Source organism: Glycine max, chromosome 16 (assembly GCF_000004515.6).
Source record: "Glycine max cultivar Williams 82 chromosome 16, Glycine_max_v4.0, whole genome shotgun sequence".
Lineage (NCBI taxonomy): Eukaryota > Viridiplantae > Streptophyta > Magnoliopsida > Fabales > Fabaceae > Glycine > Glycine max.
Genome location: NC_038252.2, coordinates 306,453 through 330,581, shown reverse-complemented (window position 1 = coordinate 330,581; position 24,129 = coordinate 306,453). Strand labels below are relative to the sequence as shown.

The 24,129-nt window shown below is 33.9% G+C and overlaps 1 protein-coding gene across 1 annotated transcript in view; it reads right to left on the bottom strand.

Moving 5' to 3' along the window:
• Nucleotides 1-2,334: 2,334 nt before the first annotated feature.
• Nucleotides 2,335-24,129, bottom strand: part of LOC102663906 (midasin) — a 59,280-nt gene continuing 37,485 nt past the window's right edge. Inside the window, exons 37-76 of the mRNA XM_014768798.3 lie at nt 23,587-23,672; nt 23,253-23,504; nt 22,873-23,008; nt 22,585-22,747; nt 21,495-21,636; nt 21,315-21,401; nt 20,836-20,959; nt 20,426-20,580; nt 20,124-20,237; nt 17,936-18,088; nt 15,833-16,012; nt 15,567-15,755; nt 15,347-15,448; nt 15,041-15,250; nt 14,849-14,962; nt 12,866-12,947; nt 12,630-12,760; nt 12,367-12,531; nt 11,582-11,657; nt 11,389-11,501; nt 10,623-10,684; nt 10,412-10,525; nt 10,237-10,305; nt 9,988-10,144; nt 8,739-8,896; nt 8,586-8,662; nt 8,252-8,478; nt 7,902-8,144; nt 7,301-7,522; nt 7,053-7,211; nt 6,744-6,968; nt 6,220-6,525; nt 5,994-6,137; nt 5,637-5,843; nt 3,851-5,554; nt 3,465-3,746; nt 3,173-3,352; nt 2,979-3,077; nt 2,590-2,715; nt 2,335-2,492 (exon numbers count right to left, since the gene is read on the bottom strand). Of these exons, the coding sequence (XP_014624284.1) occupies nt 2,460-2,492; nt 2,590-2,715; nt 2,979-3,077; nt 3,173-3,352; nt 3,465-3,746; nt 3,851-5,554; nt 5,637-5,843; nt 5,994-6,137; nt 6,220-6,525; nt 6,744-6,968; nt 7,053-7,211; nt 7,301-7,522; nt 7,902-8,144; nt 8,252-8,478; nt 8,586-8,662; nt 8,739-8,896; nt 9,988-10,144; nt 10,237-10,305; nt 10,412-10,525; nt 10,623-10,684; nt 11,389-11,501; nt 11,582-11,657; nt 12,367-12,531; nt 12,630-12,760; nt 12,866-12,947; nt 14,849-14,962; nt 15,041-15,250; nt 15,347-15,448; nt 15,567-15,755; nt 15,833-16,012; nt 17,936-18,088; nt 20,124-20,237; nt 20,426-20,580; nt 20,836-20,959; nt 21,315-21,401; nt 21,495-21,636; nt 22,585-22,747; nt 22,873-23,008; nt 23,253-23,504; nt 23,587-23,672 (7,568 nt within the window). The 3' untranslated portion in view covers nt 2,335-2,459. The remainder of the gene's footprint in view (nt 2,493-2,589; nt 2,716-2,978; nt 3,078-3,172; nt 3,353-3,464; nt 3,747-3,850; nt 5,555-5,636; nt 5,844-5,993; nt 6,138-6,219; nt 6,526-6,743; nt 6,969-7,052; nt 7,212-7,300; nt 7,523-7,901; nt 8,145-8,251; nt 8,479-8,585; nt 8,663-8,738; nt 8,897-9,987; nt 10,145-10,236; nt 10,306-10,411; nt 10,526-10,622; nt 10,685-11,388; nt 11,502-11,581; nt 11,658-12,366; nt 12,532-12,629; nt 12,761-12,865; nt 12,948-14,848; nt 14,963-15,040; nt 15,251-15,346; nt 15,449-15,566; nt 15,756-15,832; nt 16,013-17,935; nt 18,089-20,123; nt 20,238-20,425; nt 20,581-20,835; nt 20,960-21,314; nt 21,402-21,494; nt 21,637-22,584; nt 22,748-22,872; nt 23,009-23,252; nt 23,505-23,586; nt 23,673-24,129) is intronic.

Genomic DNA, 24,129 nt, shown 5'->3' with positions numbered 1-24,129 from the left:
CGTTCCTATAAAATTATAATGTTATTTTTCAATCTAGAGTTAGATCTCGATAATTCTGGATTTATCCAAACCTAGGTGGTATTTTATTATTTAAAATTTTATAATGTAATTTTTTATTAAAAACCACAAATTACTAAAAAAAATGCAATAATCAAAAACACAATTTCTGGCCATTAACATCTACCTCAAATTGCAAAAAAAAAAAAAAAAAAAAATAGTATCGTATCAAACCTCTCTTCCCTCATCGATAAGGTTGTCTCATATCAAAGAAATCATTAAAAAGCTTAACATAACAAGAGAAATAGTCAAAAATTTAAATGCATAATTATAAAATCAGACTTCCACTTCACCTTGGTGGAAGATTAAATAAGGTAAAACCAAAATTATAAATTAAAGAAAAAAAAAAAAGGAGAACATGGGTGAAGAGAAGAAATGTATGTAAATATATGAATACATGATTTTGATGATGCTAAAGAAGAATTAAACAAGATTGTTTCAAAGGATAAACATTACTTCAAGATTAATACAAGGTTGTTTCAACAAACAAAGCATTGCTTCAAGATTAACTCAAGATCAAGTTTTGCCTCAAAACAAAGTGTTTCCAAGGCATTCAAGGCTCTGATAATCGATTACCAGACAGTGTAATCGATTACTAGAAGACAATTTTGAAAAATAACTGTTAAAAAAGATTTTGAATTTGAATTTTGAACCTGTAATCGATTACCAGATGTTTGTAATCGATTACTAGCAATGAAACTCTTGAAATTCAAATTCAAAGTCATGATCCTTCAAAATATAGTTGTGTAATCGATTACCTGTAATCGATTACCAGTGAAAATTCAGAAAAAAAAAAAAAACTTTTTGAAAAGACACATCTCTTCAAACCATTTTGAATAGGCACGAAGGGCCTATATATATATGTGTGTGTGTCTGATTTCAAAAAGCAAGAGAGATATTCCAAGAGAACTTCATTGTAAAATGCTCTCTCAACAACTCTTGGGCAAACACTTGTAAATCTATTGAAAGTTCATCTAGAAACTTCAAATTGTATTATCCACTCTAAAGGAGAGTAATCTTTCTATTCTTATGAGAAAGTCAATTGTAATTAAGAGACTGGTTGTCTCTTGAATTGTGAGTTTCCTGAATATAAGGGAAAAGGATTCATTGGGTGTCGAGAAGTTGTAAATTTTTTTTTTTACAAAGTTAGTGAAAATCTCAAGTGAGTTGCTTGAAGACTGTACGTAGATCGAACCAGTATAAATCGAGTTTGAATTTCTCTCTTTCCTTATCTCATTTATGTTATTGCTCCTTATCTCATTTATGTTATTGCAATCAATTTTGTCTTCATATTTAAAGAACATTATTAAATTGATTGTTACTTCTTCTTCTACATTCTAAGTCTATTAAAAGTTTATTGGTGGGAAATTTTGAAACTTAATTCTCCCCCCTCTTAAATTATTGAGGCCACTTGTCCAACAATGTAAAATAAAAAAAACACACATAACACGTAAAGAGACAAATCACGCACATATTAATTACAGTGTGTCACAAATCATGCTTAGAGCAATGGTTCAATGGTTCATTGTTGAATAAAATTAAAACGAAATTCAATTGTGAGTAAGTCTAATTCTGCACACCCAGCGAAATTACTGGTACACCCAGCAATTTCCCAAATTTCCCATTTTATCCTTTCGTAAAAGGATACGGATAAGCTAATCTGTAAACTTTATAAATCAGCTGAAGTGATTTTTTTTGTTTTTTTTTTCAAAAAAATGTTTTTTTAATTTATTAATATATTAAATTTTTTAATAGTAAATATTTTTTATTTATAAAAAAGCGTACGAATTAAATAATTCGTATGAGTTATATCAAAATTAATTGTCACAATTTATTATTTAAATTTACATACGTATTAAATATACATTAGAAAATTTAATGTTATATATAACAACATTATTTATTTTATAATATAATTGACCTATAGCTCAATTGGTTAGATCGTCGTGTTAATAATTTAAAAGTCAGATCCGATTCTTTTCAAAACAATATAACTTTACATGAACAAAAATAGTAACCAAAATCGATAATGTGTGGTCAATATAACATGCAAACTATTTAGGAGGGAAAAAGAAGAAAAAGAAGCATTCAACTAAATACGCATTAATTGAGTTTCATGTATCCAATATCGTTTTATACATTGTGTTTGGAAGAGATGAATGAAAAGAAATGAAAGTATGAGGAGTGAAAGAGAGATGAAACAGATAAAAGTTGGATTGTTTTGTATACATAAAAAATAGGTGAAAAAATATTCATTATAGAAAAAGATTCATGGAATGCACAGCTAACATGATATTCTTAATCAAAGAAGAAGCATCTGTACACTGTACAATTGGGTCTACTATATATATGAAATAGGGAGCAGATTCTCTCCCAAAATGGAACTTGCACGATAAAAGTCCTCAACCAGTTGAATGTTGCATAAGCTCCATCCACTGAAATAAGCACAACAAAAAATATAACACACTTTGTTAACCAAGATCTTTATATTTATATTTCTGCCTCAGAAAGGGGGAAGGGACTCCAACTAACCTGTCTCAATAAGTTTGCAAGAGTCCTAGGCAGTGCTTCAATGTTCCTCAGAACAATGTAGTAGGGAAATGGAAAGGAATCCATGTACTTGAAAATTTTCGTCTGTCCACCCTCAACAGACGCTTCCTGCAGTCCAGAACGTCATGTTAAGTGAGAAGTTGCATATAATACTCACATTTTTTATATAAAAAAAAACATTTGAGCATAAATTTAAAAAACCATCCAGCCTCCATTTTCGCTAATAGGTGTCAATGTATTGCAGTCAGCACTTTCTCTCTACAGTTGCTTTTTTAATGACAAATAATAATAAAAATAAAGTGGACACAGTTTAGTTACTTTTTACTTTTCTACCGTGCAATTGCACGGTGCTGATCTAGTTGTTTAAATACCTTGAGATCCATAATTGACTCCTGAGAATTATCCAGAAGCAAGAAAGCAACCATTCGATTACCAGTTGACACATCTCTAACACACTGCTTTAATTTCTTCTGGAAAAATTAAAATTGAAGATGAGTGAACAAAGGCCAGTACCGATGACTAAAAGGATAAATAGAAAAAAAAAAAGCAATTTTTTATCAAGTACCTTTTCAACAAACCGACCATCTGCAATTATTAAAACTAGCTGCTGAAGGGGGTTATGTCCAGATGGAAGTCGAGCTTTTGCAACTGCAGTATCTAGCTTGTTAGTCAAGTACTTCAACAGGTCAACAACTGGCTCATCCGCAATAGTATTTTCTTGCTTGAATGTCAAATTGGAGATCATCTGCTCCTCAGCCAAAACAAACAATTAGATCCTCTCGAACATATTCCAGAAATGAATAATGATGTCGATGAAAGAAAAACCAATTATAAGTTAAATTGTTAATCCTGCTAACCTTAACACCAGACTCTCCAGTAAAGGGCCTGTCAAAGTCGTGCAATAATTTTATGTTTCCCTTCGTTCCAAAACTAGCAACAGCCAAGCTGCCCATTTCCAATTGCGAAACAGCACGACATACTGTAACCAATGCCTCAATAGCAACGTCACCACAGCCATTCTCTGACATACTATGTGAATCATCAACAGCTATAACAACTTGGTAATCACGTTTGTTGGGTCTGGTTCGTCTCAGCCATATTCTATCTTTACTATAATCACTTGCTATGTAAGGAATTACCTGTTTTTTTTTTTAAGAAAAAGATGGTAAGCTAAGCACCAATATTTCATCAGCAAATGTTACATTTTACAAGGTCTATCACTTTATAAGAATAAATGATCTACCTTTTTCATATTTATCCTTTTGCCAGTTCTATAATCCCCTTGAAGCTTGCTGGCCACAGTGGGCTCCATTACAAGGCGCAATTGCTCAGTCAACTCATGAGACAATTTTGTTGTGCTAAGCTCGAATCTTCTCCAAAGAGCAGTAGCATTATCTTTCACATGATCAGGTACATCAAAAGGTTCTTGGCATTTACCCAAGTCTTTGTCATGCTGAAAAGGCTGGCTTATATTATCATTGTTCTCACTCAAGTATGAATTCCCAAAAGAAACCAAATCTTCCAAACGATTTTCTAGATCAATATTCATACTAGCAATAGGATACACTGATCCATCTTCTCGTGACTTCTCCATAGTTGAGGTATTCACTTTCTCCCTTTTTTCATTTTGGGGGATCAATGAAGAATTATTTACAGAATTCATTTCAGATTTTTCCTTCTCAAACTGCAATTTTGCATCTTCTCCAGCAAGACATTCTTTATCAAGCTTATCACAATCAATGTTTCTATCAACTTGCTCAAGTGTTGCAGGTCCCAGAGCCTGAGTTGTTCCCTTTTCAAATTCAGAAACATAGCCATACTCATCAGCATTTTCATCTTCCATCTCACCCTGCATCTCATTGTTATCTTCTGGAACATCACCAGATACATTAACTCTTTCTTTCTTATATTCAAGTGCATCACCTATACTTCGACGAGGATTAGTATGCTTCTCCTGAATAAATGAATGATCGGTCCATGGATGATGAGATTTGGGTTGATTTTCTCCAAATCCCCCACTATTTGATGAGTTGGGCATCTCAACATCCATATCAGACATACTGCTAGAAGGCAAGCCTCCCAACAGAGTAGAGTCAAAGTCATGATGACTATTAGACACATTCGACTCTGCTGCTACATTTTCAGAACCAGATGTCTGCCAATCAACTTTGGACTGTGATGCTAATTCAGCAGGGGAAACTTGTTCATTATTCAACTCCGACAATCTTGATACATCTTTCTTTGGTTCTGTGGAATTCAAGTCTGCATTCTCTTGATCATCTTTTCCTGAGTTCACGTCAACTTCAGTATTTGCCTCTTCCATAACTTCATCAGGAGAGCAAGTCTCTTCATCTCGATTCCCTTCATTTCTGTTCTCAGCTAAATCAACTTGCTCATCCGGTTCTCCATCTTCCATGAGATCTGCATCTTCATTTACGTCCAAATCCATAACTGTGTCAGAAGTTTGATCCAGCACATCAGGCTTCAACCCAGTGGGATCTGAATATGCTGTGTCTTTGTCCATAGTCACCTCATCAGCATTCTCTCCATCACCTATTTCATCTGGGGTTACAGTTTCATCATCCTGAGCATCACCTTCATCACAATTACCATCCCCAGGTTCATTAGTTGTAGAGTCATCCTTGGCTCTTAACTCTCTATTCCCTCCATCTCTGTCCTTGACCGAAGGTCCAGATTCATACTTTTCTCTTGTATCATTGGGGGTTTCATCTTCATTCTCATCACAAACTTTCTCACCCACTGCTTCACTGTCTGGTCCAGCAGGTCCCATTTCAGACTCAAGTTCCTCATTTTCACCATCAATATCATCATCTTCTCCAGAGTCCTCACTAAGGCTCATTGCATCAGCCTCAAAATCCTGTTCCATCTCAATCCCTGTATTATTACTGCTTGGCACTTCATTAGAGTCATCTTGCTTTTCATTTTGCTGAACCATTGACACAAGGAAAGAAATCAGATAACTGAAGAATCTTACCAAATCAGAAAAATATATACGCTAAAAAGCTAACCTGTTCCCGTGCTCCCAGCAGCTGATCTTCATCAGTAATCTGATCACTTACATCCTTTAATCCGACACCCTCTCCCATGCCTGTCCCACTTGCATCTCCAGATGTATTGAGGGTTCCATCTTCCTCCTGGTTTTCAGGAGATATTCCAAAACCTTTTGAAAATAAAGAAGCTAAAATATTTGCAATCACATGCGTTGTTACTGATACCTGCAAATTGACATAATATACAATTAGATCATCCAACTTAATCTAGAAAGAGATGTTGTCTAAATAGAGAATGTGTCAATTACATGATACACAGGTTATCATGGAGGGAAAAGGAGCATATACACAGAATGAGGAGAGTATTGAGCTTACTGATTTGTGCATGGCTAAGAAATTTTTCATGAGTTCATCACCAAAGTTTAGTAACTGATCCATGAGCAAATGTAGATTTCTAAAATGGGCTTCTACATGCAAATAACTGTTGTTGTTATCATCACAACAATTCACCAACTTCTCCTACAGAGCAAAGGTATGATCAATTTAGTTATCTAGCAAGAGTATCAAGTACTAAGATAACTTGCTAAGAAACAAAACTTACCCCAAAAGAAATTGCTTTGAAAAGATTCTGACATAATATGTCCAAGCTAAGATTTGTAACAAATGACTCAAATAGCGATTCCCATGAAACAATTTTTACCATGGACTCGTCAACCATAGGAATATTGCTTGGCAAACATAAATTCTGCAATACAGTTGCAAGATGCTGACAAGTAGACATAAGGGCTTCATTGAACCTGGCATTAAGCTCCACAGAGTTTCTTTCACAAAATATATCTTCAGATAAATCTACTTGATTGGAGTTTCCCTTTATTGCCATTGTAAACTCTTCCTCAACTAATTTTGCCTGAAGAGTAAATGTTTTTGTTAGAATATGTTTCTTTTTATTGAGTTGTAGGGCCTTAAGCCCATCTATCTTAGGCCCATTTATTGTATTATATACTTTACCCAATCAAAGAGAAAGATAATTTTTCTTTTTCTATCACCAAATACAACAGATTTTAAATCTCAAATTTCTCTTTCAAAATACTAGGTTTCTCAAGGATAAGCCAAAAGATTAAGTACCTTATCAGCTATTTCTTGAAAATGCTGAATCAGAACTTTTCTGGCAGTGCTTCTATCCAAATCATGCTCCTGTAGTTCAAGAAAACGATCCTTAAAATCCCTAATGGTCTTGAAATTTTCAGAAACCAGCTGCTCAATTTCTTGAGTAACAATGCAAAGATGCGAGGAATAAGTCACTGCGGTGACAGCTTTGGTTCTCCCAATTAGGTAACAATCCAATGATTCCTGAAATAATGTTTCATGAATCAAAAGGGAGTAGATACTACTGCAAATTTAGAGATATTTACAACCAAATACCAATATATGCACCTTCGATTTACAGAACAATGGCAAAAATTCTTCAATGGAAGCAATCATCTGCCTGGCTAATGGTCTTGCTCTATGACAAGTGTTTAAATGGCTATTTTCTAATATCCTTAGTAAAAGCAATTCTTCTTGTGATGTAGAACACAGAGTGTCAAATAATTGCTGCGTGATCAATAAAAGAAAGTATTCATATGGAAACCTAAACACTAGCAAAAATAGAAATCTAAATAAATTTTAATAATGATGCTTACTTTTTGTTGCCACAAACACTTGTAAGAAGCAAATTGTTTTGGAATAATAGAGCACATATGATTTATATTGTTATCAGTGGAGGAGGAAAGTGAAAACAATTTTCCCAGAGTAGATACACATTCTCTAAAGCATTTCAACTGCTTGTCAAATGCAGTGGCAGCAGTGAGTTGCTTCTGTTGTATCTGTACGAGCTGGTTGAGGAAAGAACTAGAACTGTCAACCTACAGAAACCAAAGCTATTAAAATTCCATATGATTCAGAAAGCACACAGAAACAGGTGGGTAGGTCTGATACTCACTTCCTACCACTGAAACTATTACAAAAGAAATGCAGTAGAGATGATAAATTCACTGATTATATAAATAATCCCTTCCATTGTGAAGAAAAGTAGCAGGGTGACAAATACTATATAAAAAGATGCACAGAGGGAAAATAAGAAAAAAGTAAAACAATGCAAGAAAACCAAATGAAGATTAAAAGGTCAAAAAAAACACAATGATCATTAAATTACAAATTTTATAAAAACAATAATCATTGATACATAGGTTCTCAAATATTGAGTGGATTTACATTACCGATAATTTTAAAAAGACATTTCACCTGTTCAAGAGTTATATCTTTGTGTGGATTGAGGCATGTCTGCTGCAAAAGCAGGACAGACACAACACTCTTGAAGTAATAATCAATGGCTGTTTTCCACTCCATAAGAAAACTTTCTTCTGGACTATTCTTATTTTCAACTTCAGGAATTCCCGAGGTTACACATGATAATCTACTATTTGTTAGCAGTAAATATGGAATGTTCCCAGAAAGCTGAAGGAACCACCAAGATTTATGCTGGTCCTGCATATTTGTTCAAATAAAAGGGTAAAAATGAAAAGGGGAATTTTATTAGATATATTTAATAAGTAATCTGGACATTCATGAAAACAAATGGCTATGTTTCATACTGCTGTATATGCCGACTTGTGTCGAGACAACCCATTGCTTTCTAAGAGCTTAAGAAGCTCAGACAAAGCCCTCCTCTTCCCTTGACCCTTTTTTTCCTCTTTCCAAAGATCACCATAGTCAACCGCTGTAGTATATATTTTTTCAATCGTATGCCACACAGCTTTCCACCCTTTCAGGTAAATTGTATGCTGGGAATCACCACAAGGTCTAAATATGCTTTGAATTTCTGCATAGATTAACTATGTTTCAAATTTCCAAACCAGAAAACAACCATACAAAAAGCTAAAACACCAAAAAGATAAGGATAAGAAAACAAGAGGAGCAGGTGAGAACCTTCAACACTTTTCTTAAGCAGCAAGTTCTGCAAAGCACTGTCTACTCCCTTGATGCAGTTGTCAAACCACGTGAACCTACATCAAGAAGACATGTCAACTCAAAAATTACAAAAGATTGCAATATACTGTACACCCATCAGCTTATGATAACCTGTTTTCACCGAAAAATGTCAAATCAAAAGCACCATCAACCAATCCCTTATTCAGAACATCATAAATGGGCTGATGACCATGAAAAGATTGCACTTTTGCTCCTCTTTGTGCAACTTCTTGGCTAAAGAAAATAGACACGGGTTCTTGCAGAATATCCTTCACCAATCAGAAAAGAGATCAACATATGAATATCATAACTCAAGAAGTATTTACAATTTATGGTGAATAAAGCGGAGAAAATGTGGAGATGCTGGAGAGCAGAGGTGAAAAACTAAAACTTTGTCCGAATGAAAGACTAAGAAGTAAGAGCAAACAAATTGCTCGTGTAAGACCTGTCCCCCTTTCAGATACAGAAATGCTCTACAACTTCATAATTGATTTATAGGTGTTGGAAGATCCACCAAAGACCCAAACAAGTTTTAACTTATTTTATTTTGGTTTCAAATAGTAGAACATTGTATTAACATAAGATAATTGCACCAAGGAAACTAGACAAAAGAGACAACAGGAAAAAAGGCATTAGCTCAAAAGTGTTCCTGCATACCTCATCATATCAAACAAATCCTTTAGAAAGCTATTATTTTTAATCCACAAAAAAACTGTAGTGCCAATCTACTCAAACCCATACCCCATCACAAGGGACATAAGATACAGGTCCACTACTGCACAGCCTTAATATTCCTCCAAGAAGAAAATAACTTAAACAGAAGCACATTAAAGGCCAAAAAGCTTGCATGTACTAAGCCAGCTCAAGTAGTAGAAAAAAAATATCTACAGCTGACATTCAGTAAAAACATTGCTTACTATTTCTTCCTTCTTACCATTTTATTCATCAGGCAACCAGGGGGAGGGTGGAGCCAATTCATGACTACACACCAGTATATCAACTGAGGTCCATCAGTGATCAGGATGAACATTTAATCAAACCAATCATTTAATTAAGTTTATTAAAATGGTTAACTATTTCAAGTGGGTATACAATTTTAAAATCGAGGGAAAATCAAAACCCTAGAAAAAAGCCAATGAAGTATATGACAACATATGTTAAAACAGAGGTTACATTTGAAAAATATGTAGCAATTATTAAATTTACTTGAATGTTGTAATAAGCTAACTTGATTATTTTCCTAGTGGTCAATAGTTCAGATATAAAATTATAGCAGCAAGAAGGATCAGTAAAAAACAGGAAAAAGATGCTCATGTTCAAATCAGCTGTTGCATAATCAAATAGACAGCCTGAAACTTACAGTATACTTTTGTATAAGCTTCTTCAGCTTCTGCCGACCCTTTTTCAAGCTTTCAATTGATAAATAACTCTTGCCATGCACCCACCGACATAGTTTCACTAGTTTGCTAAGTTCAATCTCGACCTCTTTCCTACTAGCATCAATGCACTTCAATACTCTGCAGTCAGTCACATAATTACACCAACAGACAACAAGGCCAGGGAAATAATAGACAGTAAATCAATGGAACAATAGGTGAAAAGAACTTACATTGGTAAGAACTGCGCATAAAATCCAAAGATATTGTATAAGAAGGTTGATTGTTCCGACTGACTAGAACTGTTTAAAATGAGAAAAAGCCTTCAGATTTAAACTTTAAAATGAGGCTGAATTTTCTTCTCTTTTATTTTCGAGAAAACTTAACTGCAAGGGAAACAAATTATACCTGGAATTAATTTTCAAGCATGCACTGATATGATTTTGACCAAGGAACGCAAAGAGAATCTGAAGACGTTTCCTAAATTCCCCAATACTGGATGTTTGAATGAATTCCTCAAGGCTGCAAAATACCAAAGTAAAAACAGAAGTAACTCCACAAAACCAGGTCAAAAAATCTAAGATAAAACTACAAAGGCTGAATTTAGTCTGTAACATGCCTTTGAATAATTGATATATCACATGAGCTGTGTTGAAGAACAGAGTACAGAGGAAACCACAACTGCAACAAAAACAAGAAACAAATAAGCAATATTCTTTTAAAGAACAAAAATAATATTGAGAACAAAACTTTTGCCTATTTCCAAAATAACTGAACAACATCCCTCAAAGAAGATTAAAAAGATGGGAGTTGTAGATACTATTTTTGAGAAAAGGAATAATATTGAAAAGAGATAAGACAATCAAAATCACAGTAAAGGACATATAGTCAAAATTATCAACCCTCCATCATATATGGAGTGCTGAACTCTAAAAACACTAGCAGTATAGCAGATAGTTGAATGGCCATTATACAGAAGCTTTAGATACAAGATAAATAATTTATGAATTTATATATTTATATTATAAAAATATAAATATAAATAATTTATTCATAATTAAGAAATTCACAATTGAAAATAAAAAGTCACGGTCTAAATTAATAATACCCCCAATTAGACTGAATAGGGAACGGTAATGAACAGTGATAGATTGAATAGACTTCTAAATGATTGGATTAATGGATTCCAATTATATTAAATGCTAACTGATTTTTCTTTTTTGAGACGATATCTAGTTCTTGTACTACATTTATACAATACAACCTATGCACTTGCAGATTGACAATACTTGGCGAGTATTTAGGTCCTCAAAAATTACAACAAATTCTCTACTTTGACTAAGACTAACATAACAAAAAATACTAAAAAAAACCTCGCCACTTACTTCCCCCGCGTTATTCTCGTACTGGTCCATCACCTCATCAAGCAAAGCCGGCCAAGAGTCCAGTTCTATCTTTTGCCATGATGACAACAGATCATAAACAGATTTGAATTGATCTACAATTCATTTCAACAAAAAAATTAGTGAAATACAAAGTACACAATTGCAGCTTCAACACTCGAAATAAAAAACATACTTGAGAAGGAGAACTTTGAACCATTTTCTTGCATAACTTCAGCTTTGTGCAGTAAAAACTGCAACCCTGAAAAGGCCTACAGAGGAGAGAAGAGTTAAAACTAGACCCTAAAGTCACAAATGAATTCTTTCAATTTTAATAAGCATAAGCATATATTATAAAAGGAAAACTGTGCGAAGGGCATATAATTAAAAAAAAAAAACATTTCCAATTCCTTACAGATAAATGGATCACAATCAAAAAGCTTTCAGTGGGCATGTGATTGAAGGAAAGTGAAACGAAACACACATTGATAACACTTAAGGACTGATCAACACTAGGGGTTTAAGGACTAAAAATAACAAAAACACTGTTTAGGATTTGTTAGCAAACCTTGAAGAATTGATATTAAAAGGAAAATCGTACCACATCATATAACCAATTGATTAGTAGTAGAATAAAAAAATTTACAATTCAATACAGAAAAATTCGCTGATAAAAAAAAATACAGAAAAATTCAAACATGTAAAGTTTTTGATAGGTACAGTGTTGAAGGAAAGTAGGATTATAGATATGCGTGACCTTAACCCTAAAACATCTTTATATTGAATTACAAATAAAATCACATCAAACTCAATGCAAATAAAATATCTATAAATAACAGTTTGAGGACAGAAATAACACTAACAGTCTTTCCACCAAACCAATCTAAAGGCATATATAGGATTGTCTCATTATCTGTAATCCGTACATATGAAACCAATTTGTACAGAGAACAGAATTCTAATAAGTCCTTTGATCACTACCTTTGCTAAAGGGGTATCCGACGGGAGAGTCAAGAGCATGTCAATTATATCCAAAAAATTCTGAAGATCATTATGATCCTCCCACTCATTTAGAACGGAAAGAATCTGCTGTTGGAGAGGTGCAAGTACTTTCAACATTTGTGCCATCTCAGAAGCATTTGAATCCTTGACTCCAGAAATATAATACACAGGTCATGATTTTATTATAAAAACAGAAAGGTAAAAAAATCAAAGGCTCCAAAATATAAAAAATTAGACAACACCTTGTAAAAATTGTATCTGGTAGCAGACTTGTGAGACAAAAGATACTTCTTTCTGTAGTCTAAACAGAGATAAAATAAGTGCTCTGGCATGAGTTTAGCATCTAAACTAGGCAAATGTGTAGAGTGGACACCTGAGAAAACAAAAATTAAGAATGGAAAATGTGACATGAAGTTACAAGCAAATAGCAATGACCAGCTGAAATCCTTTCTTTTAAAAAAAATGTATTGATTAGTACCTCTGATTAAATTGATACCCAAAGTATATGAGTCAATAAAGGAATGCAACCGATCTTCATCAGAAACTTCGAAAATTCCAGGCTGAACCAAAAAGAAGTGTTATAACTACAGGGAATGGAAAAAAGTGCAAATTCATAACAAAAGCACTATTAATGGCTGTTAAACATGCAAAAAATAATATTGAATAGATGACCTAAAACAACAACAACAACAACAACGCCTTATCCCACTAGGTGGGGTCGGCTACATGGATCAACTTCCGCCATAATGTTCTATCAAGTACCATACTTCTATCCAAATCATTGTGATTTAATAGATGACCTAGAAAATATACTATCATTAATTACAGAAAATAAATCCAAGCTTTTGTAATGAAACTAAATTACCTATAAATAGGCCATGCTACTGTCTGAAATATTAAGAAAGGAAAAGATCGAGGAAGAGTGTAATAGAAAATCAAGGAAAACTGTGAATTCTCCAATCAAGTGTAATATCTGCTAGATATAAAACCATTCATGTGCTTTTACCCAACAGCTTAAGCTTTATGGAATAATTGATAAATAATAATCACACAATATTAGGTCACTTGTTCTTTCATTGCAGCAAAATCATTCCATTATGGTGGGAATCAATGTCTTGGGTGAATATCATGGGCCCTCTCCCACAATCCCCAAAGCATCATTTTCTCCAACATATTTATGGAGTGGTTGAGGGTGTATGGGTCAACAGATGGAAGTGTTGGTGGTTAGCTTTGACATGGTCTATATGGCAGCAGCGGAATAAGATACTTTTCTCCAACGATACACAAAATCATGGACGATGCAGCCTTCTTACTTTAGTCTTCGCTTCGTAACCTAGAGAAGGACTTCGGGACAAGTTACAATCATTGGTCCAGCAATCTCAGATTAGGTTTTATCCGTTAGGGATGGTTGACACATTATAGCAATGGTTTTAAATATGTAATCTAGTGTTCTACTCACTGGTTCCTATTCAGACTTCACCAAGTCTGATTCGGAACCTTGTGTCTGGTAACCTTAAGTGTAAACTTTGTACCTTTGGTACTCAATTAATACAATCATATACTTTTTGCCGAGCAAAAAAAAGAGGCTCTATAAATATGTGGTCTAAAGTTTGATCTATGTTGTCCTTAGGCTTCAAGCCCCAAATTGCTATCGTGGGAGATGACAAATTAAATATAAGGCTTAATTGCAAATTTGGTCCCCCTATTTATCTCAACTCACGAATTTGGTCCCCCTGTAATTTAATTCATCAATTGAGTCCCCCATTTTTTTTGCAATCCGGTAATTTTAGACCTCAATCCCGAATTTAGACGTTGACTGTTAATTTTTTACGTTGACCGCGTACTTTTATTGGATGTTGATTAGGTGCACGAAATTCAGTCTCCAATAAAAGCACAACACATGGCGTGGCGGTCAACGTAAAAAATTAACAGTCAACATCCAAATTCGGGGTTGGGGACTAAAATTACCGGATTGCAAAAAAATGGGAGACTTAATTGGTGAATTAAATTACAGGGGGACCAAATTCGTGAGCTGAGATAAATAAGGGGACTAAATTTATAATTAAGACTAAATATAAAACTATTTATGTGCTTTCATTCAATTCTTTAGCTTGGGATAATTGATTCAATAACATATTATAGAATAAGGCTTCAGCTCAAAAAATTCTCAAACACTCCTCCAATTTCAATAAATCTATTTTGAATACAGATAATTTTACTAAGACCAACGTCAATCCGGGTGATTCAATTCATTTAATCCCTACACAATGAAGGTATGAATCTGAGTTAACCAAATACACACCGAAAGAGTAACCAATTAAGCTGAACTCGTAACCAGCTATCAACAAAACACATGCTAACCAAGATTATATCAGCTAGGAAACTTCGCATAAAAATCTTTTAACTCCAAATTGCAAACCATATTATAACTTGAATTTATGAATAAGAAACAAAGACTCACAGTCTGGACTAGATCACTAGATCCAAATAACCGATTGTGAATGAGAACCACATGGCTGAGGAATGGGATAGACTCTTCCAGCTGCTTCGGTTTTTCATCCTGAGAGGGTACAATCTGATTGAATAAACATTCAGACAGGATGGAATCAACAACAACAAAAAAATTAACATTCAAATTTCATACAAGGATTACTTTGTCAGAAGATTTTTCCTTCCATTCCAAAAATGTTTCAGGTGCAACTGAATTTGCAAGAGGTGGTAATTCAACTTCAATAACACTCTCAATTTCGAAAGCTCGAGGTTTAAACTTGTACTGTTGAGAATTAAAATCACTCTCTGACTTTACATCATCCTTCTTATTCAACCAAAGCTTGGCAAACACGTTGAAAATCTTGTGCATGAGCTGAAGTAGAAGATATAGAATATTGTAAGCAAAAAATAATTTCAATCAATACAAAAATGAATTGGTTGACCCAAAAGCCAAAATAAGGAAACTGACCATATAAGATTTATCATCAATTATTTTTGCATTAGCTGTACAATGTGCAATTTGAACAAGAATGTTCCAATAGACAGAAGCTCTATAGTGCACCCCAGATACCTGTTTTTGATGACTCAGATACAAACAAATAAATAAAACTAATCGATTTTTCAAATTATACAATCCAAAATATTGTTTGAGAACTGGAATTTGGAATTTAATCCAACAAAATATATACCTTCTGATCAGCAGCAACACCACTTGAAAGAGTAACAAGCCTTACCATCAAATCCACATCCACCAAATAAAAGCCTGTAGCAGAATCTAGCCTGTATGAAGGACGCATGTCCAACCCAATGTCATGCTTGACAGAAATGAACATGCATGAAGCAGCACGAGGGAAGCGCATAAGTGTGTATATCATTTCCTGTCAAGCTCATGATGTCAGTTCCTAAACAAATATAAAATAAAATCAAGCATGACAACACTCATGAAATAACATACCATAATCACGTTGATGTCTTCCTGCCCAAGTTCATTCAAACATTTTTTTTCCCAGGTACTAGACAAAACCAGCGACAATCCAAATTTCATCTCATACACAGCAACTTGAATTGGTTGAATAATGTCGCTATATGCAGCATACTCATCCATCAATTGATGAATAAATGAAGTAGCTGTTTCCTGGAATTCAAAAACAAAAAGAAAAATAAATGAGAGAAGGATAATGACTTCAACTAATAAAATCTTACAAAGGAGAGCTCCCAGAAAAAGACGAGGTCATAATTTCCAGATTAGCCAATGAAAAATGAATTGTTCAATTTAATTGTCTATATTGAATAGAAAAGGATTATATCATATTTTATTATGATACTTTTTCTCTGCAGAGAGACTTTCCTCACCTTGAAGCAGTAAATAGTTCAAGGGATCATCTGAGTAACTGGGAGGTGTGCGATTTCATATCAATCACAAAAAAGGGACTGCTTCGGTATAGCTTTTTAGCTGTCAGGAATATTACCTTACACAAATAAGGATTGAGCATAGATATTTCCTCACAATTCAAATTTTTTAAGATGTCAGGTAACCTAGCAAAAATACCGGACTCAAAGATAAAGGGTGGGATGCAAGATTTGCAGTTCAATTATATCTTTAGGCCTAGAAATTTTAACCCATAATGGTATGACTTTAGCATTCCTTTGGTTCTTCTAAATTCATGGATGGTTCATTAATCATATTTTAGTATATGTGTTGGGATCATGCCTTGTTCCTACTTTTCCCTGTAATGCTCATCTTTGTTGAAAACATGTAATAAATAGCTAAGACAATGTCATAATGTTGTATCCTAGATCACTTCTATACTCTATAGACAAACAATCGCCTCTAAATCCTCACGGTTTTACCTATAGTTTTCATGATCTCCCTTTATCCCCTGTATCCTCTATCTGATTCCCTCTCCTTACCAAACCTTCTACAAGTCTTCTCTATGTATGCCCAAAATATCTAATGGGAACTTCTACCATCTTTTCTATATAGATGCAACCCCAAATTTCTCTCTCAAGTCTCGACCTTAGTCTACAAAAAGGTCACCACTAAGTCTATTAAGAACCTATAAATAAGAAATTAAGAATGTCCTCCAAAACCTATGTACTCAAGAAGAACAAGCTTTTCTATTCTGTATATTCTATCTAGATTATTTTTTCTCTCTCTTCCATAACCTAAATTCAACAGTTAATTCTATATATTATTCTTCTATACCAGACAAAGAACATGGACTTTAGATTTCTCTAGGACATACTCCAACAAATCATTGGTCGTGGTTTTGTTTGTGTTGTCTCTTTAAACTTGACACCTGCAGCTATATATTCTCATATGGCCACATAGCTAGAGATTGTTGTTAAGACTTGTTAGTAAATTTAATAAATGTTAGATTAGCAGAGAGCATGTCCTCAAATGTCAATCTATATGTTTTAGAAATGGTGAAAAGGGGGAAAACAGTAAGACAGATTAAAACAGTTTGTGAATAGAAAGGAATATCAGATTTTGCAAAAATTATTTATACTGCCTCGGGCATGGCATTAGCGAAGTTATCTTAGCCTCCTTGTGATGTCCAGCAAAAAGTTTACTTTAAAGGGGTTTTTGTTGGTAAGAAGAGAGATGAATGATATTTCCTTACCCTTGACTAGGCTGTACTTTTAATTTTATCTGTCCTCTTTTATGAGCATATCTTATTCCTATCAAGTTGGTTCTCTTGTATTGTTAATAAATTCTATAACTTTTCGATAAAAACTACAATATGCATTTATCATTAATTAAAATATTCAGCATTTTATTGAGAACTAAAAATATTCTAAGGATTGCAATATTTACATTTTATATTGGCATTTAAATAAAAAGCACATATAAATTATTAAAATCAGGAATGCTAGCAACACTCTCTTTCTTACATCTAAATCAGGAGAGTCAGTGACCCACAAAAATTCCTGATTTCCAATAAATTTCAGTCAACCATATAGAAAGTGTTAGAAAGAGTGTCTAAGAGTGTGTCACTAGCATTCCTCCACCAAAATTTATTCGACCTTTTTTTCATATATAAGTAAGTAGTTATACCTGCCAGCTGCAAGCATCGTCAACAAACTCTTGTAATTCCTTAGCAGTACCCCTACTTTTCACCAACACTTCCAAAGCATCGTGTTGTTTAAGAAAGTCCATACAAACATCAATTAACTTCTTGTATTTCGATGGTTCAGCACGAAACACAATCTAAGTCCAAGACAACCAACACCAGTTTTCATCATTCAATTGAAAAGGATGACAACACCAAAGCACAGATAGATATCAAATATAAATTACTTTCCACACACACAAAAAGAGACAGAAGGGGGGGATAATATTAAGTTGAAAATGATAATGAAATAGAGATGGTAACACCAGCATACACTGCAAGGCTTATCAGAGTGATGCCAACCAAAAAAGAAGATCAGTTAAAAACAATTAAACAAACCTGCCACTTAAATTGTTTTAGGTTTAAAATATATTAATTAATGATCAAGTTTTGTAGTACGCAACCAGAGTTCAACTATAATTACAGCAAAACAAATTGCTGCGCAATACAGCCAATAATAATATTTTGTTTAAAGAGGCTACCTTTTGTAAAAGAAGAGATCCGATAAGAAAAAAGGGTTCCATTAAAGAGAACCATATGCATGCCTACAATAGACAAATTGAAATCGCCAATTTCCATTACTATATGCTATTGCATCACCCGTTACTAGATTCACTGCATTTTCTTTTTTTTTTTTTTGCTCAGCAACTGCATTTCTATATGCTATTGTACGGAACAGAATGTTGGGCGGTCAAGAGCCAACATGAGACTAAAGTAGGTGTAGCGGAGATGAGGATGTTGCGGTGGATGTGTGGTAAGACTCGACAGGATAAAATTAGAAATGGAGCTATTAGAGAGAGGGTTGGAGTAGCGCCTATTGTAGAGAAGATGGTGGAAAATAGACTTAGGTGGTTTGGGCATGTAGAGAGAAGACCGGTAGACTCTGTAGTGAGGAGAGTAGACCAGATGGAGAGAAGGCAAATAATTCGAGGCAGAGAAAGACCCAAAAAGACTATAAGAGAGGTTATCAAGAAGGATCTCGAACTTAATGATTTGGATAGAAGTATGGTACTTGATAGAACATTATGGCGAAAGTTGATCCATGTAGCCGACCCCACCTAGTGGGATAAGGCGTTGTTGTTGTTGTTGTTGCTCAGCAACTGCATTTTCTTTTTTTTAATCCGCAAAAATATATTATATATTAGATTAAAACCAGTTCAAGTCGTACTGTGATATTTACAATCACCAATGAAGTCTCCCGTGTGGAGGTTTGGTTCCCTAATACAAAACTAATGATATTTACATTGGTTCCCTAATACAAAACTAATGATATTTACATTGGTGATCCCTGTCTGTGAAACTATTTTCCACTAATTACAAAACCCTTTTCTGATATGACGACCATTGATGAAAAGGATTGTCGAATCCTTTCTCCAAGTTCTGCAATCAGCTCCAGCAAAAGAAAATGGTGTCATCCAGTATCTTACTACATTTTCTTTCTTAGCAAGAAGAATTATAAAGTACCCCCTCTAGTCCCTTTTATCAGAAACAATTAACTAATTCTTCAAAACCAATAAAAGTAGGTAAACTAGTTATTTTAATTAATAATATAAAAAATTTAAATCATATTCCAAAAGTACCCATAAAAAGTAGTGGTGATATTTAATGACACTAAGGATTGATGCTTTTTCCACCAATCAATGTGCTTATATTGTTAATAGTCAATAAATGCATCCACTTGCATAGAGAATGAATGAGCAGCTTTCATAATAAATTAAGTGTATAAAAAAGACAATTAGCAAGTAATACATTATAAAGTGGGTCCATGTTTCTTGTAATTCGGAGCGGAGGGAGTATTATACTTATTAAAAACTCAATGCACTACAGACAAAAAGAAAAACTAACAGCAATAATGAAGGTATACAAAAAATAATGACTCTGTACACCATGATTGACATCATTCTGTAATAAATTTCACATGATAGGTGTCTTATTTATGTATTCACATTCTATGGTCAGATGTAGGTATCTCAGGAAACTAATTTGACCTGTAAAGTGTATTTCTAGTACCTCTGGTACTCATTAATATATATATCTTATCTTTGCTGATAAAAAAAAAATGAAAGTCAATGATTACATATAGAACATGCAAACAATATAAGCAAAAGAATGGAAACATAAGAATCTAGAAACCTTTCTCTGTAGCTTTCGACACTCTGCCTGAAGCTTTTCCAGCCTTTGTGCTTTTCTTTTGTCAGCCTCTTGTGTCAAAACCTGTCCAGCAAGATAACCACACTCTTTCCTTACCTGGAAAAAATTTAGTAAATAGAAATTAATTCACCCTCAGTATACAAAATTGTTCCAATTAGGAACTACAATTCATAATAGATTATCATACTAGTAGTTGAAGCAATAAGATATTAAGCAAAGAGGAGTTCAATCATGAGAAAACAAAGGGAAAAGTATCAATTGAATTAAAGATCTTTATAGAATACCTGAATTTCAAGTTCAAGTGATGATATTGTTTCCACAAGCTGAGAGTACTTGCAATAGTACTTCATGGCAGGATCAATGTCCTTACAGCTAAGCAAGAGATTAATGCGTAATGCTCCAACGTGAGCCCATGCACAACCAATAGTATAATTGAAATCTAAGACAGGAAATTTTAAAATTAAAAAATAAGTGAGAACATTAATAAACAGAAGTATAATGATACCTATATAATAGTAATTAATGCTGCCAGGTCAAAGCTATAATAAAGAATTAAAAATGCAGCAGAATTATAGAATATTATGAAGAGTTTTGTACTTTTATCTTACCCAACTTTTATGGCCACATATAAAATCACATGCAGTCAGTCATTATGCGTGTCTATTAAAGGGGGCAATAAGAAGCAAATAGTTACCAGCAGTATTAGACTGAAGATACAGCTCTCTAAGCAGTGGCACTATGAACTTCTGCACTGAGTTTTTCAACCTGTGGTGTCTTGATGAAGCAACGAGAGAGCTCAGCAAATCAATGCTTTCTTCCTAGATTCAGATAACAGGGGAATGACAATAAGAAAACAGAACTTTGGGAATCATAACCATTCAAATAGAATGCACAAAGCTTGGCCATTGTTTATTGTGACCATGTTTTTCTTTCTTTATTGTGTATTTCTTTTTAAACTATAACAATTCATGTTGAGAAATTTTTATTTTCCAGTACATTATACTTATGAGAAGTCTATCACTGAACATTTCAAAATAAAGCCTAAAAAGGTATTCTAAAATGATTTCAAAGAAAATATCTAGGGTTATAGTGTCTTAACTTTGTTTGCTATTCCAAAACAACGAAATCAGAAAACAGCCATAACAAGTGCCCAAAAAAAAAAGAGAGACATACCGTAAGTACATTCTTCTCAGAAAAAAAAATATATTTGATTCTAGCAAATTGATCCGCCTCAAAAGATTTTCTATGTGCATAAATAATCTGCATTTAAGCATGGCATAAGATGGAATCAGTTTAACAGATACATTATAAGGCACGACTGACTGAGTAATAGAAGGAAAGCAATAGTTTTACCTGCTGGAAAAGACAGCGAGCAGCAGATAAAAGAAAATCAGGCAGATGTGTTCCATGATGAGAACAATGCCACAAATTGAACGAGGTAACTCTAGACTTGAGACATTGCACCCAAAACTCCTTGATAGCATGTGTGCTTTGCCTGAAAATATTTTCCAAAGAAGGATGAGATTCTCAACCGCAAGATGCACAATATCTGCAAGTGTTAACAAATAATCATTTACAGCAAAACAACCACATAATACTAGCACTCTTTTATTTATTTCTGTCCTTTTTAAAAACCTAAATCAATATTAATTACTATCTTTTCAACCAAGTCCGTACCTCTACCTAATTCTTAAATATTTTACAGACTTGTTAAAAAGGAGAGACAAATATCAGTAGTCATATAAATGAGGAAATTAATGACATTTCTTTACTGTCTTTTTCTTAGAATGTGTGTTTGGGCCTAACTCGACCCAAAAAGCTAGCTCATAGGGTGAGAATTGCCCCCCACATATAATCTATCTTGGCACTATCTCTAGCCAATGTGGGACTAGGAATTTTCCCAAAACACCCCTTCACACCCAGCACTTTTGGGCTTAGTGTGTAAATGAAATGGCGGGTGGCTCGTTTAATGGATCTAGGATAGACTCTGATACCATTTAAAAATGTGGGTTTGAGCCAAACTCAACCCAAAAGCTAGCTCATAGGGTGAGAATTGTCTCCCACTTAAATACTCTATCTTGGCATTATCTCTATGTGGGACTTGGGTTTCTCCCAATACTTTTAAAGTGGATAGATAAAAGGATATTGATAAAGCATTTATTATTATATTTATTTACCTCTTTTCCTAATTTCCTAAAATTAGGTTTTGGAAATTAAGATATACATACTCAATTATGTTGAACATTTCCTTATGCAATGCAGAATTTCTTCCCCATGTCATGTATATATTAACAAACAACATATGCCATAGATAGCTTATGGGTAATGAAGCCCCAATATTAACTTTTGTATTGACTAATGACCTTAGGTTATTTAAAGCTCCAATAACTCAATATCAATAGTAAAACAAGAATTTAGTAATGAAATCATAAAATCAACTCACGTCATCTGAAACACAGCTAATGCACTGAAAGGCTCAACGAGCATGTGGGGTAGTTCAATTTCATCAGAGCCATCAATCTTCACAGATTTAGGGAAATATACCCAAATAGATTCATGCCACTTAAACCACATCTCCAGAATAAAGCTTGCAATTTTCAAATTTACTGCATCACAACACCCCCCCCCCCCAAAAAAAAAAAAAACAAGAAAATAAATTAAGTTAAATCCATGTGTGAGCCTATTAACCAAGAAAAAAGATAATTGGACACATTCAAGCCTTTACACCAACCTGAATCCACTGATGCCCATGCATTCAGGGTCCACAATATCTTTTGGTGTGGCAAAAACATTTGTGGAGGCCTTGATGAGAAACTCAATGAAAATTTCAAAGCAAAGTCCAACAGATTGGATACACATCCCACAGCCTATTATTAGAATCAAAAGCATGGGAAATTAAGTTTAAAGCAATCCAGTATGCGTCCAGATTATTTGAAGCATAATATACAAAGTGTAACTTCTCTCCCCTACTATAAGGAAATATTTTTAACAATAAAACAATTCATAAAAGGCAATCTTAAGTAAGCAATGAAACATGCACAGCCAAACCAGGGTGCAGCTATACAGAAAATCTGGGGGAAAAAATAAACAGCTAATTGTGGTCAGCATTACTTGGTGTAACTCTTCAAGATCATCCAAATGAATTGATGTGAGTTTCTGTAATAACTTCATGTCCCAGAATAAACTGGTATAATCTACCGGAAGAAACGTATCCTGCCAAGCCTCAAATACAGATTTTTCACACAACATTACAGGTGTAAATGAACAACAAGCAGCTGAATTTTCAGCAAAAGCTGAAAGGTCTTTGGATCCTGTATTCAACTGCAACTTGTGCTTTTCATGTTCAAACCTTCTTGATAGTATCTGTCGAACAAATTTAAGATTAACAATCAAATGACGAATGTGCAATCTTATAGATTTCAATACTATCATGCAAGGGACAAACCTGATGCATCTCCTTCAACTTCTCAACAATATGAATACCATCCTCATGATTCCATTTTGCCATTAAAAAGGATGAGTTTGAGACATCTATGCAAATATAGAATAAAAAACAAAATAATATGTATCTAAAGATAAGCCACAAAAACAATAAACCAAAAGTAAATATGATGATGTTCATCACCGTCAACCAGGAATAAAACCAGAAACCTACATGCAATATATTTCTTGATGTAAATTCTTGATCATATCATCCATTGATTTTTATTGTACAGCAATAAAGGAAAAAAGGAAATTAAAGAAAAATTCTAGAAACTTCGACTTATGCAAAGAGCAAGTAGTAACAATAAAATTCAACCTAAAAGGAAGAGCAGGAAAGTAGATGGACAGTATGGGAAGAAAAAGTAAAAAATCTTAGTCTTATAAACCAAAGTTTTGAAACTACATCAGGGAAAGGAGGAATTCTTGATTCATACTGAGAGACTTTCCAAGATCTGTATCATGATTCATAAGTAAATTCTTGAAGACATCACATATGCTAAAAAAA